The 16,552-nt window shown below is 33.1% G+C and overlaps 1 protein-coding gene across 1 annotated transcript in view; it reads right to left on the reverse strand.

Moving 5' to 3' along the window:
- Positions 1-1,137: 1,137 nt before the first annotated feature.
- Positions 1,138-16,552, reverse strand: part of LOC126887391 (zinc finger protein 271-like) — a 41,390-nt gene continuing 25,975 nt past the window's right edge. Inside the window, exon 2 of the mRNA XM_050654891.1 lies at positions 1,138-3,106. Coding sequence (XP_050510848.1) covers positions 1,212-3,106 — 1,895 coding nt within the window. The 3' untranslated portion in view covers positions 1,138-1,211. The remainder of the gene's footprint in view (positions 3,107-16,552) is intronic.

The raw sequence follows: 16,552 nt of genomic DNA on the forward strand, positions 1-16,552 counted from the left end.
TATCATTTCATTACAATACTAAAATATAGAGTGTTCCATTTAAGAAAACTCTGAAAATACTCATTCCGAGTTTCGACCCACCCTGTATACTAAAATTAAAAATTTAGCTATACCAATAATTGTTAACAATAGTAGACTATATTAAAAATCATTTGAACATAAATATAATTTATTATGACAAATTACTACAATCCTACAGGGTGTGAATATTGCTACGAAATTAATAAGAAAACGTAATTATCTTTTAACCTACCCTGTATAATATTAAAAACCTTATATTTTAAGAAAGAAGAAATCGAGGAGAATCAAAAAATATAAAAATATACAGGGTGTTCCATTAAAAAACGAAGTTATAAGCAACTTCCGGTATAACCGGAAGTAGCAAATAGATGAAAATATTTTCATTAAATAGATCAGTCTTCAAAACCCCCTTATTCCAATTTTCATAATTCAGTTGCCTTTAGTTCTCGAGATATTTCTAATAGGCCCTTTATCTGCCTCACCCTTTATAACAGACATTTTAGAAGAGCATGTCGTGCCATTTGCACCATTTATTGGGGATAATTTCAGGCTTATGCAAGATAATGCCAGGCCACATATGGCAAGAATTGTGCAGAAATATCGTCAGGAGGTCGGAATTCCTGCCATGGATTGGCCTGCGAGAAGTCCTGACCTCAACCCAATAGAACATGTTTGGGACATCATAGGCAGACGGCTAAGACAACTACCTAAAGCACAAAATACATTAGATGAACTGTTTTTGCGGTTAGTTGAAATATGGGATCAAATTGATCAAGAAAAATTACGAACAGTAATTTTCAGTATGAGAAATCGTTGTCAAGCAGTAATAAATGCCAGAGGAGGCAATACTCGATACTATTATACTCTGTTCTAGAGTCTAAAAATTTCAATTCCGTCATTTATTTATTATGTTAGTTTGTTTAGATGTTAAGATTTATTATGTTATATTGTTCATTTCAATACATTTTTGGTAAAAAAAGAAAAGTTGTTTATTGCAGATGTTCTAAAAGCAACCATAAAGCAGAAAAGAAAAAACAAAAAATGTTTTTATTTACAACTAACATTATAATTTTAAAATTATGCGTTAATTTTTGAGCGCAGGTTATATTAGGTAACTAGAATTCAACTTATTTTTATTAACAAAATATTATTAGGTACAAATTCAAGATGATTTCCTGTTCGGCTCTTTTCTAGTACCTATGCACTCTCAAATGTTCTTTCAAATTACCTGCTTGACTAAACTGCTTAAAACAAATTTCACACTTGTGAGGTTTTTCTCCAGTATGTACCCTCAAGTGTGTTTTTAAATTACTTGAATCACGAAACTGCTTAAAACAAATTTCACACTTGTGAGGTTTTTCACCAGTGTGCACTCTCAAATGTACTCTCAAATGCCCCGCTGTCATAAAAAGCTTAAAACAAATATCACACTTGTGAGGTTTTCCTTCAGTATGCACTCTCAAATGTACTTTCAAAGCACCTGCTGTAAGAAATTGTTCAAAACAGATTTCACAGTTGTGAGGTTTTTCTCCAATGTGCAATCTCAAATGTCTTTTCAATTGACCTGCTTGACTAAACTGCTTAAAACAAATATCACACGTGTGAGGTTTTTCTCTAGTGTGTACCCTCAAATGTGTTTTTAAATTACTTGGATCACGAAACTGCTTAAAACAAATATCACACTTGTGAGGTTTTTCTCCAGTATGCACTGTCAAATGTCTTTTTAATGTACCTGCTTCACTAAATTGCTTAAAACAAATTTGACACTTGTGAGGTTTTTCTCCAGTGTGCACTCTCAAATGTACTCTCAAATGCCCAGCTGTCATAAACTGCTTAAAACAAATTTCACACTTGTGAGGTTTTTCTCCAGTGTGCACTCTCAAATGTACTCTCAAATGCCCGGCTATCATAAACTGCTTAAAACAAATTTCACACTTGTGAGGTTTTTCTCCAGTATGCATTTTCAAATGTAATTTCAAAGCACCTGCTGTAAGAAATTGCTTAAAACAGATTTCACAGTTGTGATGTTTTTTTCCAGTGTGCATTCTCAAATGTGTTTTTAAAGTACTTGCTACAGTAAACTGCTTAAAACAAATATCACACTTGTGGGGTTTTTCTCCAGTATGCACCCTCAAATGTACTTTTAAATTACCTGCTTCACTAAACTGCTTAAAACAAATATCACACTTATGAGGTTTTTCTCCAGTGTGCACTCTCAAATGTACTCTCAAATGTCCCGCTGTCATAAACTGCTTAAAACAAAAATCACACTTGTGAGGTTTTTCTCTAGTGTGCACTCTCAAATGTACTCTCAAATGCCCCGCTGTCATAAACTGCTTAAAACAAATTTCACACTTGTGAGGTTTTTCTCCAGTGTGCACTCTCAAATGTACTCTCAAATGCCCCGCTGTCATAAACTGCTTAAAACAAATTTCACACTTGTGAGGCTTATCTCCCGTGTGCACTCTCAAATGTCTTTTCAAATGATCTGCTTGACTAAACTGCTTAAAACAAATTTCACACTTGTGAGGTTTTTCTCTAGTGTGCACTCTCAAATGTACTCTCAAATGCCCCGCTGTCATAAACTGCTTAAAACAAATTTCACACTTGTGAGGTTTTTCTCCAGTATGCACTTTCAAATGTATTTTCAAATAACCTGCTTCACTAAACTGTTTAAAACAAACTTCACACTTGTGAGGCTTATCTCCCGTGTGCACTCTCAAATGTCTTTTCAAATTAACTGCTTGACTAAACTGTTTAAAACAAATTTCACACTTGTGAGGCTTATCTCCCGTGTGCACTCTCAAATGTCTTTTCAAATGATCTGCTTGACTAAACTGCTTAAAACAAATTTCACACTTGTGAGGTTTTTCTCCCGTGTGCACTGTCAAATGCACTTTTAAATTACCTGCTTTACTAAATTGTTTAAAACAAATTTCACACTTGTAAGATTTTTTTCCAGTCAAAACTTTTACATTTTTATTTAATGTTTTTCCTTCCGCATGTGGATTCATGTAATTTTCTTCCTGAGATGAATATTCAGTTACTGTCTCTATAATTTCCATCTTGTTCGCTTGGAGACAACCTAAAAATCAAACAGACTATGTATTATATAAACATTTGAGTGCAAGGGAAATAAATATAAAAACAAAGAAAGGTAATACGGTATGCGGCAAAATAAAAAGTACCTTCGAAATTCGTATGTCTCAAATCTGTATGTGTCAGGCACCGATACATACTGAGTGGTATGCGAACGTCGGTATAACGTTTAATAGACCAGGGCGCATCTGTAAAAATATTAGTACATTTGGACGTTGAGAGGTGACTCATATTTTTTTGCAGAAATTGCTTGAAAATAACTCATATAATAATAGAGTTATCCTCCCATTCAAAAAGGTCCGGAACATTGTTTAAATAATCAAAATGTCAAAAATTAAGGAAATATTCGATTTTTTCTTCGTGTTTTGATTATAACTTAAAAAGTATTCATTTCCGAGAAAAGTTGCATGGACATAAAAGTTGCGTAATTAAATTTTCTACAATATTAGGATTAGTTAAATATTTTAAAAATTGTCAAGCTTGTTGCATAATAGTAATAATTGCGGGAAAAAAACAAAAACACAAGTATTCGCATTTTACGTTTTTCAACCATTTATGCTACACTTAGGACCTTCATATTTTAACCAGAAAAACTATATGATATAGTAAAAAAATACTGTGAATTTCATTAAGATCGGTTCAATAGATTTCGCAAAAAAAATTCATTTTTTCAAAATGTTGCAGGACTGAAAATAAAGCAGACAGCAAGTTTAATTTTTTTTAAAATATAGAAGAATACTGCACCTTTCGTTTGCAATTTGCAAAATTAAAATCGGTTAACCATAACGGCGTCAGGAATTTTTTTAAATAAACATTAATTTTTGGTGCTACGCGCAGGACAGCGGATAGTTTGCTCTGATTGGGCATTCCAGTGACCTTTGATAATGATTGATCAATTTTAATTTTTAGTACATTTCGATATAAATAAATGAATTTGTTTATTGCAAAATAAAAACACATACTCTGTCCTTTGAAATAACAATTTTTTTAGCAAAAACTTTATTTGTTCATATATATTTTAACTTATAGAATAAAAGTTTATTATTTTTAGATAAAGATTGGAAGAAATTTTGGTGGAAATCAACTTGGGTGAATCGAACACCGCTGTCCTGCGCGTAGCACCAAAAATTAATGATTATTTAAAAAAAATCCTGGCGCCGTGGTAGTTGATAGATTTTAATTTTGCAACTTGCAAATGAAAGGTACAGTAATCTTCTATATGTAAAAAAATGTCATATTGCTATCTGCTTTATTTTCAGTCCTGCAACATTTTGAAAAAATGATTTTTTTTGCGAAAGCTGGATTGCAAAACTTATTGCAAAATATTTTAACCCGATCTTAATCAAATTTACAGTACTGTTTGACTAGGTATATCATAAAGTTTTTTTGTGTAAAATATGAAGGTCCTAAGTGTAGCATAAATGCGTGAAAAACGTAAAATGCGACTACTTGTTTTTTCTATGGTTTTTTCGCAATTATTGCTATTTTGCAGCAAGGATGACAATTTTTAAAATTTTTAACCAATCTTATATTGTAGGAAATTTAATTTCGCAACTTTTATGCCAGTGCAACTTTTCTCGGAAATGAATACTTTAAAAGTTATAATCAAAAAACGAAGAAAAAAATCGAATTTTCCCTTCATTTTTTGACATTTTGATTATTTAAACAATGTTCCGGACCTTTCTGAGTGGGAGGATAACTCAATTATTATTATATGAGTTAACTCCAAGCAACTTCTGCAAAAAAATATGAGTCAGCTCTCAACGTACATCTCAAAACAGATGCGTCCTGGACTATAAGTATCCTCCCTCGTATGGTAAAGCAGCGAATCTGCGAAATTCACCAGATGGCATTAAACAGTTAGGAGGTGGTTAGGAGTATACAGGGTGTCCCGAAAAGAATGGTCATAAATTATACCACACATTCTGGGGTCAAAAATAGTTCGATTGAACCTAACTTACCTTAGTACAAATGTGCTCACAAAAAAAGTTACAGCCCTTTGAAGTTACAAAATGAAAATCGATTTTTTTCAATATATCGAAAACTATTAGAGATTTTTTATTGAAAATGGACATGTATAATTCTTATGTCAGGAACATCTTAAAACAAAATTATAGTGAAATTTGTCCACCCCATAAAAAATTTATGGGGATTTTGTTCCCTTAAACCCCCCCAAACTTTTGTGTACGTTCCAATTAATTCATTATTGTGGTACCATTAGTTAAACACAACGTTTTTAAAACTTTTTTGCCTCTTAGTATTTTTTCGATAAGCCAGTTTTTATTGAGATGCGGCTTATTTTTCAATATATTTACGTAAAAATTTTATGGGGTTCTGTTCCTTTAAACCCCCCTAATGTTTGTGTACGTTCCAATTAAACTATTATTGTGGTACCATTAGTTAAACAGTGTTTTTAAAACTTTTGTCTCTTAGTCTTTTGTTCATAAGTCACCTTTTATCGAGATGTAGCTTCTTTTTCAAAATATACCTAAAAATGTAAATTATAAATAAATTTTCAGATTATTAACAGGTCTCTATAACCGTACTTAACCATATACAAATATGTGGTGGATTCGACAAATATTCAAAATATCTCGATAAACACTGGCTTATCGAAAAAGTATTAAGAGGCAAAAAAGTTTTAAAAATAATGTGTTTAACCAATAGTGCCACAATAATAATTTAATTGGAACGTACACAAAAGTTTGGGGGGGTTTAAGGGAACAAAACCCCCATAAAATTTGTATGGGGTGCACAAATTTTACTTAATTTTTTTTTAAGATATTGCTGTCGTAAAAATGCCACATGTCAATTTTCAATAAAAAATCTCTGAGAGTTTTCGATATATGAAAAAAAATCGATTTTCATTTTGTAACTTCAAAGGGCTGTAACTTTTTTTGTGTGCACTATTGTATATAGGTAAGTGAGGTTCAATCAACCTATTTTTGACCCCAGAATCTGTGGTATAATTTATGACCAATCTTTTCGGGACACCCTGTATATTACAACTAGATTTACAGTCTGTTAAAGTATTGAATGTTATTCAATACTTTAACAAACTGTAAATGTAGTAATGAATAATATTCAATACTTTAACCATTGTTTATATAGGGATAGTTGGTCAGCCCAATAGGAAAATTTGTTTCGATTTAAATTGAGACAGTCACCAGATGTCACTACAATTTCTGTCAGGGTCGCAACGTCAAAATGCATAGACACCAAGTTGGATACGATCCTATTCATAACACCCCAACTCGCATACTACACTACATAAATAATCCAAATCTGCAATAAAAACTGGGGTTTCTATTTAAGATTTTAAAGTAACCCCCCACTCTACCTCTAGCGGGTGGAGTGGGGGTCGTGTTTAGTGTCATTTGTTAGATTTTTGAAAATTATTGAATACGTATTGTTCAGTTTCTCGATCCGATGTTTATTTTGCGAAATATTCGACCGTTCCGCTACTTTTGGGACACCCTATATAAAAAGCAGTTGTTTTTAGAACTCTTTAGCGACGTATTAATATAATATTTATGGATTACCGTCGAAGGACGAACATGATCAACCAAAAAATAAGATGTATTTGGTGATTATTCTAGTGACTTTGTCGGGTGTGAATCTGTCTTTTTAGTTTACTCCTCCTGGTTAAAAAATAAACCATAGTGCGTCTTTACTATGATTGTAGTGTAGCCAGTTGTGTCTTGGATTAGCGAATCGACACTAGATATACAGGGTGTTTGGTAAAGAATGGGACATAGCTTAACCTTAGATTCCTGAGGTTAAAATAGGTAGATTTAAGCTAACTTACCTTAGTACAAAAGTTGATAATAACCGAAATACAGGGTGTCAAAGTTAAACTTTTATTTTATTTATTTTTGAATATTTCCTGACAGGCATTTGACAACAACACGAAATTTGGTAAGTGGTGCTGGTACTGTATACCCTACTAAATTATGTTAAACAAACGTTTCTGGCTGCTACCAGAGGCGTACGACGGGGGAACGTGAATGGTTGACTCTTCCCAAATTCTACGCCACTGGCGGAATTGCTATTTTAGTGCAATTTTTTTATTCTCCAATACTTTCTATGTAAATAATATACTCTTCATTCGTAACGATAAAGCCATTAGTTTTCGAGATATTTGAAGCTAAAAACGAAGGAGCATAATACATTAAGAGCAAACAGTAGCGATCAACAGGTAGCAACAAACGCGTTCTAAGATTGCGGCTCTAATTTTGAATATTTTGTCGAGATATTTGGCACACATATTCGTAAAATAATAAAGAATGGCGGTACAGACCACAATTTCAGAAATATGTTAGTATGTGAAAATTACTCAAAATAAAAGGAGCCTGTACCGCCATTAAGAAAGACAAAAAAATACACTTTCTTCAAATAAACTTTTTTATCCCGTGACTAGGTTTTGTGTCACATTGGAACTACTAAAAATCGATTTTTTTATAACAAGAAATCGAACGTCACTGACTTGGCAACATTTCGCGCCTATGTGTATAAAAAATATTATTTTTGATAGTATAAACGTCACTGTCAGTGTCGAATTGTCAAAATAAGTGTGCCTTTTCATTTTTAACTTCAAATATATAAAAAACGAATGACTTCATCGTTACGAATGAAGAGTATATTATTTACATAGAAAGTATTGGAGAATCTAAAAATTATGCTAAAATAGCAGTTTCATCAGTGGCGTAGAATTTGGGAAGGGTCAACCATTCTCTTTCTCCTGTCGCACGGCTCTGGTAGTAGCCAGAAACGATTATTTAACATAATTTAGTAGGGTGTACAGTGCCTACACTTTCTGACAAGTATGACATGGATATGTCAAATTATTTTAAAGTATTATTTTTTTTAAATAATTTATTCTTTATTTAAAACTTTAAGAACTATATGTGTCCGGTACTATAAAACTATTTGACATATCCTTATGATACTTGGCAGAAGTGTAGGTACTGTACATCCTACTAAATTATGTTAAATAATCGTTTCTAGCTACTACCAGAGGCGTACGACAGGCGAAAGTGAATGGTTGACCCTTCCCAAACTCTACGCCACTGATGAAACTGCTATTTTAGCATAATTTTTAGATTCTCCAATACTTTCTATGCAAATAATATACTCTTCATTCGTAACGATAAAGTCATTAGTTTTCGAGATATTTGAAGTTAAAAATGAAAAGGCACACTTATTTTGATTAATGTTTTTAGCTTCAAATATCTCGAAAACTAATGGCTTTATCGTTACGAATGAAGAGTATATTATTTACATAGAAAGTATTGGATCAAAAAATTGCACTAAAATAGCAATTCTGCCAGTGGCGTCGAATTAGGGAAGGGTCAACCATTCACGTTCCCCCTTCGTACGCCTCTGGTAGTAGCCAGAAACGTTTGTTTAGCATAATTTAGTAGGGTGAACAGTACCAGCACACTTACCAAATTTCGTGCTGTTGTTCCATGTCTGTCAGGAACTATTCAAAAAAATAAAATAAAAGTTTAACTTTGACACCATGTATTTCGGTTATTATCAACTTTTGTACTAAGGTAAGTTAGCTTAAATCGACCTATTTTAACCTCAGGAATTACACCCTGTATAAATAAACATAAACATTTCAATATTCATTTCAGTACTCTTTATTTTGCCGCATAATGTATTAAAATTAAAGTAGAAAGGTAGAATTAAAGAAAGGTAGTAATAAAATGCAAGACAATGCAGAGCAACAGGAGGGACAAACAGAAACAAACGACAGGACAAATAAGTACCTACATACAAGAGATCTTGTCGTCAGCATGCGCGGCCCTTATACTCGGTCTATGTTAAAATATAAATGGCTATGCTGCCGTCCTCAAATAAAACGCGGTATGTGCAGCCAACTTAAAACCGAGAAATCGGCTCTCAAAGTTTTTTCTCAGGACTCTATATGCACATACGGCATATTCCAATTGGTTTATTTTGATACTAAATAAAATGATAGGGCTTTCAGACATCGCAGAAGCATAAATAAGGTCACAAGGAAACTACATATAGCCAAAACTCAATTTTCAATTTTCTTGCAGATACCGCGTTTTAATTGAGGAGGGCAGCATGCCTTAAGACCTGTTTATTTGAAACGCAAGAACGCTTCGCCTATATGGATTGGTCAGATAATTATTTGAACTCTATGCAAGAGGAACAAGGAAATGTGAAAGAAATACAAGAATAGGGAAAAAGTAAAGGATAAAAATCTAAAATGCTATTTTAAATGTTAAATAAAAACCTTATGACATTTTTATTTATATAAAAAATGGACAAAAAATACTACAACATTAAAAATGTACAAACATTTTGTGCCAAGACGATCAGAAGATGAGGGAATTTTAAATAATTCACGTCCCATCTGCTCAGCGTGGTAAAGCTCCAACGAGAAGGTTTCCTAAGTACTCCAAAAAGAGTAAATAAATTAAACATTAAACGAAACTGCAGCAGCATTATATTCTATGGTCTGTTTTTAAACCAAGAGGAGTAATTCAAATTTAGCGCGCCGTAATGCTTGTTTGTAATTAGTCCAACCTCAGGCAAGTTTATTACTCCATTGTTATGAAGCTTTTTAATATCATTTATGAAATTTTGAGAGGGAGAGTGAGACATTTAACACATCGGAAAAAAACGGGAAAAATTGGGGAAAATGGGAAAATTTAAATGTTTTAATTGAGACTTAAAACGTGAAGAAATACCAATTTTAAAGTCGGTTAAATATACATATATATGTTGTCAAAATAAATGCAGGAACATACTTTAATATCTCTAAGATATAAGTACAAACATGTATATAGGGTTAAAAATTATAATATTATTGAAAGTATCAAAACCGAAACTTCAAGAAAGCACAATATTTAACCAAAGGGCTCATTGGTTTTCATCTGAGTCTGAATCTTCAGACCAAGCATCTGATTCAGACTCGACCCCCGCTTCATCATCCTGGACGGATAAAACAACATAATTTTTATATGTTTTTTGTTTATAACCAAATTTAAATGAATAACTTCTGAATTTTATCCTGTGATTGTATTTCTTTTGCTTGTATGTATGAGGCCGTGTAAAGACCAGTTTCTGAAGAGGCGAAGATGGAGGTCCATTTAAAATTCGGGAGCCAATTGGCATAAGTGGTTGCGATGTAAACAAACTTTGCCACCATATAATGGGATGAGCATTATTCGCAGTATTCCATAAAGAATTTCGACTAAAAAATCCAGTTTTTGTTCTAAATCGGGTTAGATTTGCCACCACCTTCCCTACATCTAGTTTAAGTGAACGAGTCATTTCAGAAATGAAGTCTATAGCTTCCATTAGTTGGTCTTCATTCAATAATTATTCTCCTTTAAAACGAGCATAAAGAAAATTGGCTGCAAAGTGAATCGGCTTAGAACAGAATTCGTAGCGTTCTTCAACATATTTAAGTAAGCTTTCTGATAGCACTTCTGATAATATAGATCTATGCGATTCTACTAAATTTATCGATTTTAATACGGGATGGAGATTATGGAGACTATGTTTAGTATATTGTAACAAATTTCAATTTTTCCGAATTTTTCGTGTTTTTCCCGGAATTTTTTCGTGCATCCAATTTTTCCGGAAATTTTAAATCTCTAATTTTGACACATTTGGTATTTCATAGGTTAATTAAGTTATATCGGCGATTGCTTGTGTTTTCTGAATTATTCCTATAATTTTTAAATTTGTAGTCTACTTTTATATAAAAAAAAAACAATTGTTTTTAAAACTCTTTAGCGAGGTATTAGTATAATATAATATTTATGGATTACTGTCGAAGGCCGATATGATCAACCAAAAAAGAAGATGTATTTCCCGATTTTTCTAGTGACTTTCTTTGGTGCGAATCTGTCTTTTTAGTTTACTCCTCTTGGTTTAAAAACAAACCATAGTTCAGTCAGAGAGAGGTTTCTATCTGTTGTCGATCTGGTGGTATGTAGAACGATATTTATTGTCGGTTTATGTATACTACTAGATTGAGAACTTAGTTTGTTTTTTAGCAGATGTCGCTACGACATCCGAGCAATTTAGTTCGTTGCAATCCGGGACGGCACGCGTCGGTATCCTGGTTTAATCGGAGAGAAGAGGATATGGGGCTACTGATGATGGGGCAAAAAATCCCCGAAACCGGTATAGACTGTTCCTGCAGTCTCTGATTGAACTAGAATAGAATGCTGCTGCAGTTTCGGGTTGTAACTAAATTGAAAATGTTTATACAATTTTAAATTTTTAATTTATTTACTCTTTTTGGAGTACTTAGGAATCCTTCTCGTTGGAGCTTTACCACGCTGAGCAGATAGGACGTGAATCATCATCATCATGGCATCTACATTCCTAGCGAAGATTTCGTTGTCCTTCTCAAATAAAGTTATCAAAATATGTATTTCCTTACAAATCTTCTACTAAATTTTTAGGAGTAATTTTAGATTGTAAATTAAATTGGAAAGAACACATAAATTATGTAATCAAAAGAATAGAAAATAGTGTAAATTTATTAAAAACTTTCAGTCATTCCTCCTGGGGAGGGGATCCAAAAATAATGTTACTGTTTTATAAAACACTTGTCAGATCTATTTTAGATTATGGTTCTTTATTTTACCATTCAGCAGCGGAATCAAATCTTTTTAGCCAGTATGGTTTTGACATCTAAATATTGGGAGAAGAAAAAAACACCGTTATTAGTTGAAAGTTTTATTACCAATGTACACAGATATGAACAACTTTATCAATCCAATGGTATCCCTTTATGGAATTATCCCTATGAAATGTTTCTATATCCAGTAAAGACTCATATTAATGTTAGATACTTGTGTCAAAACAGTGATATTATACAAAAAGAACATTATCGGGAATGTACAGTTAAGTGGAAGGAGTATGGAAAAATTTATACTGATGGATCGAAATCGGAACATGGAGTTGGTTGTGCCGTTTATTACCCTTCTAAAAATATTAAGTTAATATACAAACTACCAGAAATGTTGTCAATTTTCAGTGCAGAGCTTATTGCCATAAAACTAGCAATTAGTATGTGTTTAGAACAAGAAGATGATAAATTTGTTATATTCACAGACTCTAAAAGTTCTGTAGAAAAACTTAAAAACCTTTGTTTAAATCCTAATTTAAATTATATACTTCTTGATATTTTGGAATTGTATCACAATGTATTAAGTATGGGAAAACAAATTTATATTTCATGGATCAAAGCCCATTCAGGTATAGAAGAAAATGAAGAAGTGGATTCTTTAGCAAAAAATGGTGCGAAAAATGGAAGAATACTCGGATCAAAAATACCAGAGTCTGACTTTATTCCAATTTTTCGAAAGGAACTAAAGGAAAATTGGCAGCTAAAATATGAATTAGGAGAGAAGGGACAGTTTTTTAAGAATATACAACCAAAAATAAGGGACAAACCATGGTTTGAGAATATTATGTAATCGTTCAATTATTCGGATTATAAGTGGAATGCGCTGTAATCATGCCTTATTTCCCGTGTATAAATGTAAAATAGGTTTGTTAGATAATAATAAATGTCTTTGTGATGAAATTGCCGATTTACAACATATTATTTTAGAATGTCCTTTAAAAAAATTAGAAATTGACAAGCTTTATCAAAATTTAATATCTTACAATATGAAATTTCCAATAAATGTTTCAAATCTATTAGACAAGGCGAAAACGGCGGGTTCGAAGGGAAAAATATTCCCATGCGATTTTTTTGCATAATCACATTCGTGAGATATCCCAGAATAAGGTTCAAGAAGTCGCCCACGTGAAAAGTGGGCCAATTTTTTTTTAACAAATTGCAATAATCAATATTTTTTGCCCGAACAATTTTTTCTTTAATTTTTTGGACCATTCGGGACAAGTGAATTGAGAAAGACGATTTTGACTTTAAACTGACGTTTACTAGAAGTTCAGGTTAAACTGGAGTTGAACTCGATATGAGAAATTGGCCCTTAACCGAGTTATTAAGCCTTGAAAATCGCCATTTTTGGTTTTTTCAATTTTAAATTGCTTATAAGTCGAAAACGATCAACTTTAGAGAAAAATTATAAGACCTTTTTTGTCCCGAATGGTCCAAAAAAGGTCTTATAATTTTTCTCTAAAGTTGATCGTTTTCGACTTATAAGCAATTTAAAATTGAAAAAACCAAAAATGGCGATTTTCAAGGCTTAATAACTCGGTTAAGGGCCAATTTCTCATATCGAGTTCAACTCCAGTTTAACCTGAACTTCTAGTAAACGTCAGTTTAAAGTCAAAATCGTCTTTCTCAATCCACGTTCAACCGATGGCAGTTTAAACTTGAACGATGCTTGAACGGTGGAATTCGACCGTTCAAAGATTTCAGCAGAACTCAGTTCATATGATTCCATGGACTACGCATGCGTTGTATTAACACGAAACGCTGTCATAATATAAATATATCCTATTTTATTATATTAAGCCTAACGATAAACGATAACATTATTTTTGTTTTTATAATATTTATTTATAATTATTAAAATGACTATTTGACTATAAATACTTAAATTTAACTTTATTCAAAAACAACATAAAAATGGTAGTTCAAAATGGCGACAGTTTTTTACCTTTTGCCATCTATTGGCATTTCTCGAAAGCTGTAGAACGAGCGCTGACATGAACCCGCAATGAGAAATGCATTTCAAACAAAACCACAGATCACGGGTGAACCTGGTTCAACTGAACCATAGATTAACGCAGGTATGAGAAATCGACCCTAAGGGTCGATTTTTATATACAAATATTTTATATACAAATTATTGTTACTCAATGTACCACGTATATAAATGTAAGTATAAGTAAGCAATGGTTGATAAAACTATAAGAAAACATGACTGGCCTTTTGGCTACGCCAGTGCCATTAACTTAGTTAAAAAAAAAACATTCCTAGCGGAGTGATTGCCGCCCTCTTTGGGCTCTTCCGATTCGTTTGTCGCGGTGAATCAATCCGCATTAACATTTTTGTTTTGCAATTGGTTGTGTGACTTGGCATCTTCTATAATTTTCCTCCATTCGTTCCTGTTTTTGCTTCTGGTTACCCATTCTCTGACTCATATCTTCTTAAGGCCCTCCACTATCTGGTCCTCCCATCTAGTTTTGGGTCTTCCTCGTGGTCTGCCTGATACAGGTCTCCATTTGGAAATTTTCTTGATAACGGCTTCTGGATTCCTCCTTTCTATATGCCCCATCCATCTGAGTCTCTGTGTCTTGATAAATCTAACGATGTCTTCTCCTTTCAGAAGTTCTCTTACTTCGTGGTTCATGAGTTTTCTAAATTCATTATTACCTAAGTTTAGTGGTCCTGCTATACTCCGAATTAATTTCCTTTCTAGGATCCTCAATCTTTCTTCCTCTTTCTGTGTCAGACACATTACTTCAGCACCATATGTGATTACTGGTCTAATTGCTGCTTTTTTAAATTTTCAGTTTTGTGTTTTGAGTAAGCTTCTTATCTTTGAGGAAGTTACAGTTGATAGGCCACACAAGGCAAGAATTGTGCAGAAATATCGTCAGGAGGTTGGAATACAAGGCATGGATTAGTCTGCGAGAAGTCCTGACCTCAACCCAATAGAACAATAGCAACAACAAATTAAATACCAAAATAGGCAATACTCGGTACTAGTGATGTAACGAATATTCGTATTCGCGAATATTCGCATATTTTTGCATATTCACATTCGTATTCGCGAGATTTGTGCGAATGTTTTGCGAATAAAAACATCAGAAAAAAATAATTTGAGGATAACATTTGTGACGCACTGAAAAATGCTCATGAAAAGAAGCATATACAATTGTGTATTTCAATACATTTTTGGTAAAAAAAGAAAAGTTGTTTATTCCAGATGTTCTAAAAGCAACCATAAAGCAGAAAAGAACAAAAAAAAATTTATTTACAACTGAAATTATAATTTTAAAATTATGCGTTAATTTTTGAGCGCAGGTTATATTATTAGGTAACTAAATATAAAAAGACTTCAACTTCTTTTTATTAACAAAATATTATTAGGTAAAAATTAAAGATCATTTCCTGTTTGGCTTCTTTCTAGTACCCATGCACTCTCAAATGTTCTTTCAAATTACCTGCTTGACTAAACTGCTTAAAACAAATTTAACATTTGTGAGGCTTTTCTCTAGTATGCACTGTCAAATGTCTTTTTAAATTACCTGCTTCACTAAATTGTTTAAAACTAATTTCAAACTTGTGAGGTTTATCTCCAGTGTGCACTCTCAAATGTGTTTTCAATTTACTTCCTGTAATAAATAGCTTAAAACAAATTTCACACTTGTGAGGTTTTTCTCCAGTGTGCACTCTCAAATGTATTTTCAATTTACTTGCTGTAATAAATTGCTTAAAACAAATAGTAGATAGGCAAAGCGGTTTCTGGCGCAACCCCTAAATCGCAACCCTTAAATATTAATAAATGCCAAACGGCTTAACGTAGGATGACGTGTGACGTATCGTTGGAAAGGGGATGAAAAAGGGGGTTGAATGCAGTATGTGGCGTGCGCATCAGAATATGCCAAAAGGGCATTACGTCATATCTTCGTTTCTATTGGTCCGATTGTGACGTAAGAGGGCTCGTTGGAACGGGGAGGGGATAACGAATAAGTTGAGACAAAAAACAAAGATGGCGGCAGTGTCAAAAGGGCATTACAGCATATCTTCGTTGCTATTGGTCCGATTTTGACGTATGGGGTGTCAAATGAAAGCGGCGGCGACACAGAAGCCAACTGTCAATTCTTCTTCTGTCAACGTTCAATATTAACTGTCAATTCTTCTTCTTTTCCGTATAGTGCCTAACAGAACGTGACATTTGACGTATGACGTGACAAACGAAATAAATAAGAAGAAGAATTGACAGCATCATGACAAACTAAAAGAAGAGGAAGAATTGACAGCAACATGACAAACTGAAAAGAAGAAGTTGACATGACAAACGAAAAGAAGAAGAATTGACAGCAACATGACAACTAACAGAAGAAGTGACAATGGCTTAACAAAATGAAGAAGAATTGACAAACCGGAAAGAAGAAGAAGAATTGACGGCTGCGGAAAAGAAAAAGAGTTGACATGACAAACGAAAAGAAGAAGAAGAATTGACAGCAACATGACAACTAAAAGAAGAAGTGACAATGTCTTAACAAAATGAAGAAGAATTGACAAACCGGAAAGAAGAAGAATTGACGGCTGCGGAAAAGAAGAAGAAGAAGAAGGTGACGTGACAAACGAAAAGAAGAAGTGACGATGGCTCGACCCAAAGTAGAATTAACAAACCGAAAAGAAGAAGAATTGATAGCAACAAGACAAACGAAAAGAAGAAGAAGAAGTAACAATGGCACAGCACAATGAAGAATTGACAAACCGGAA

Source organism: Diabrotica virgifera, chromosome 6 (genome assembly GCF_917563875.1).
Source record: "Diabrotica virgifera virgifera chromosome 6, PGI_DIABVI_V3a".
Classification (NCBI taxonomy): domain Eukaryota; kingdom Metazoa; phylum Arthropoda; class Insecta; order Coleoptera; family Chrysomelidae; genus Diabrotica; species Diabrotica virgifera.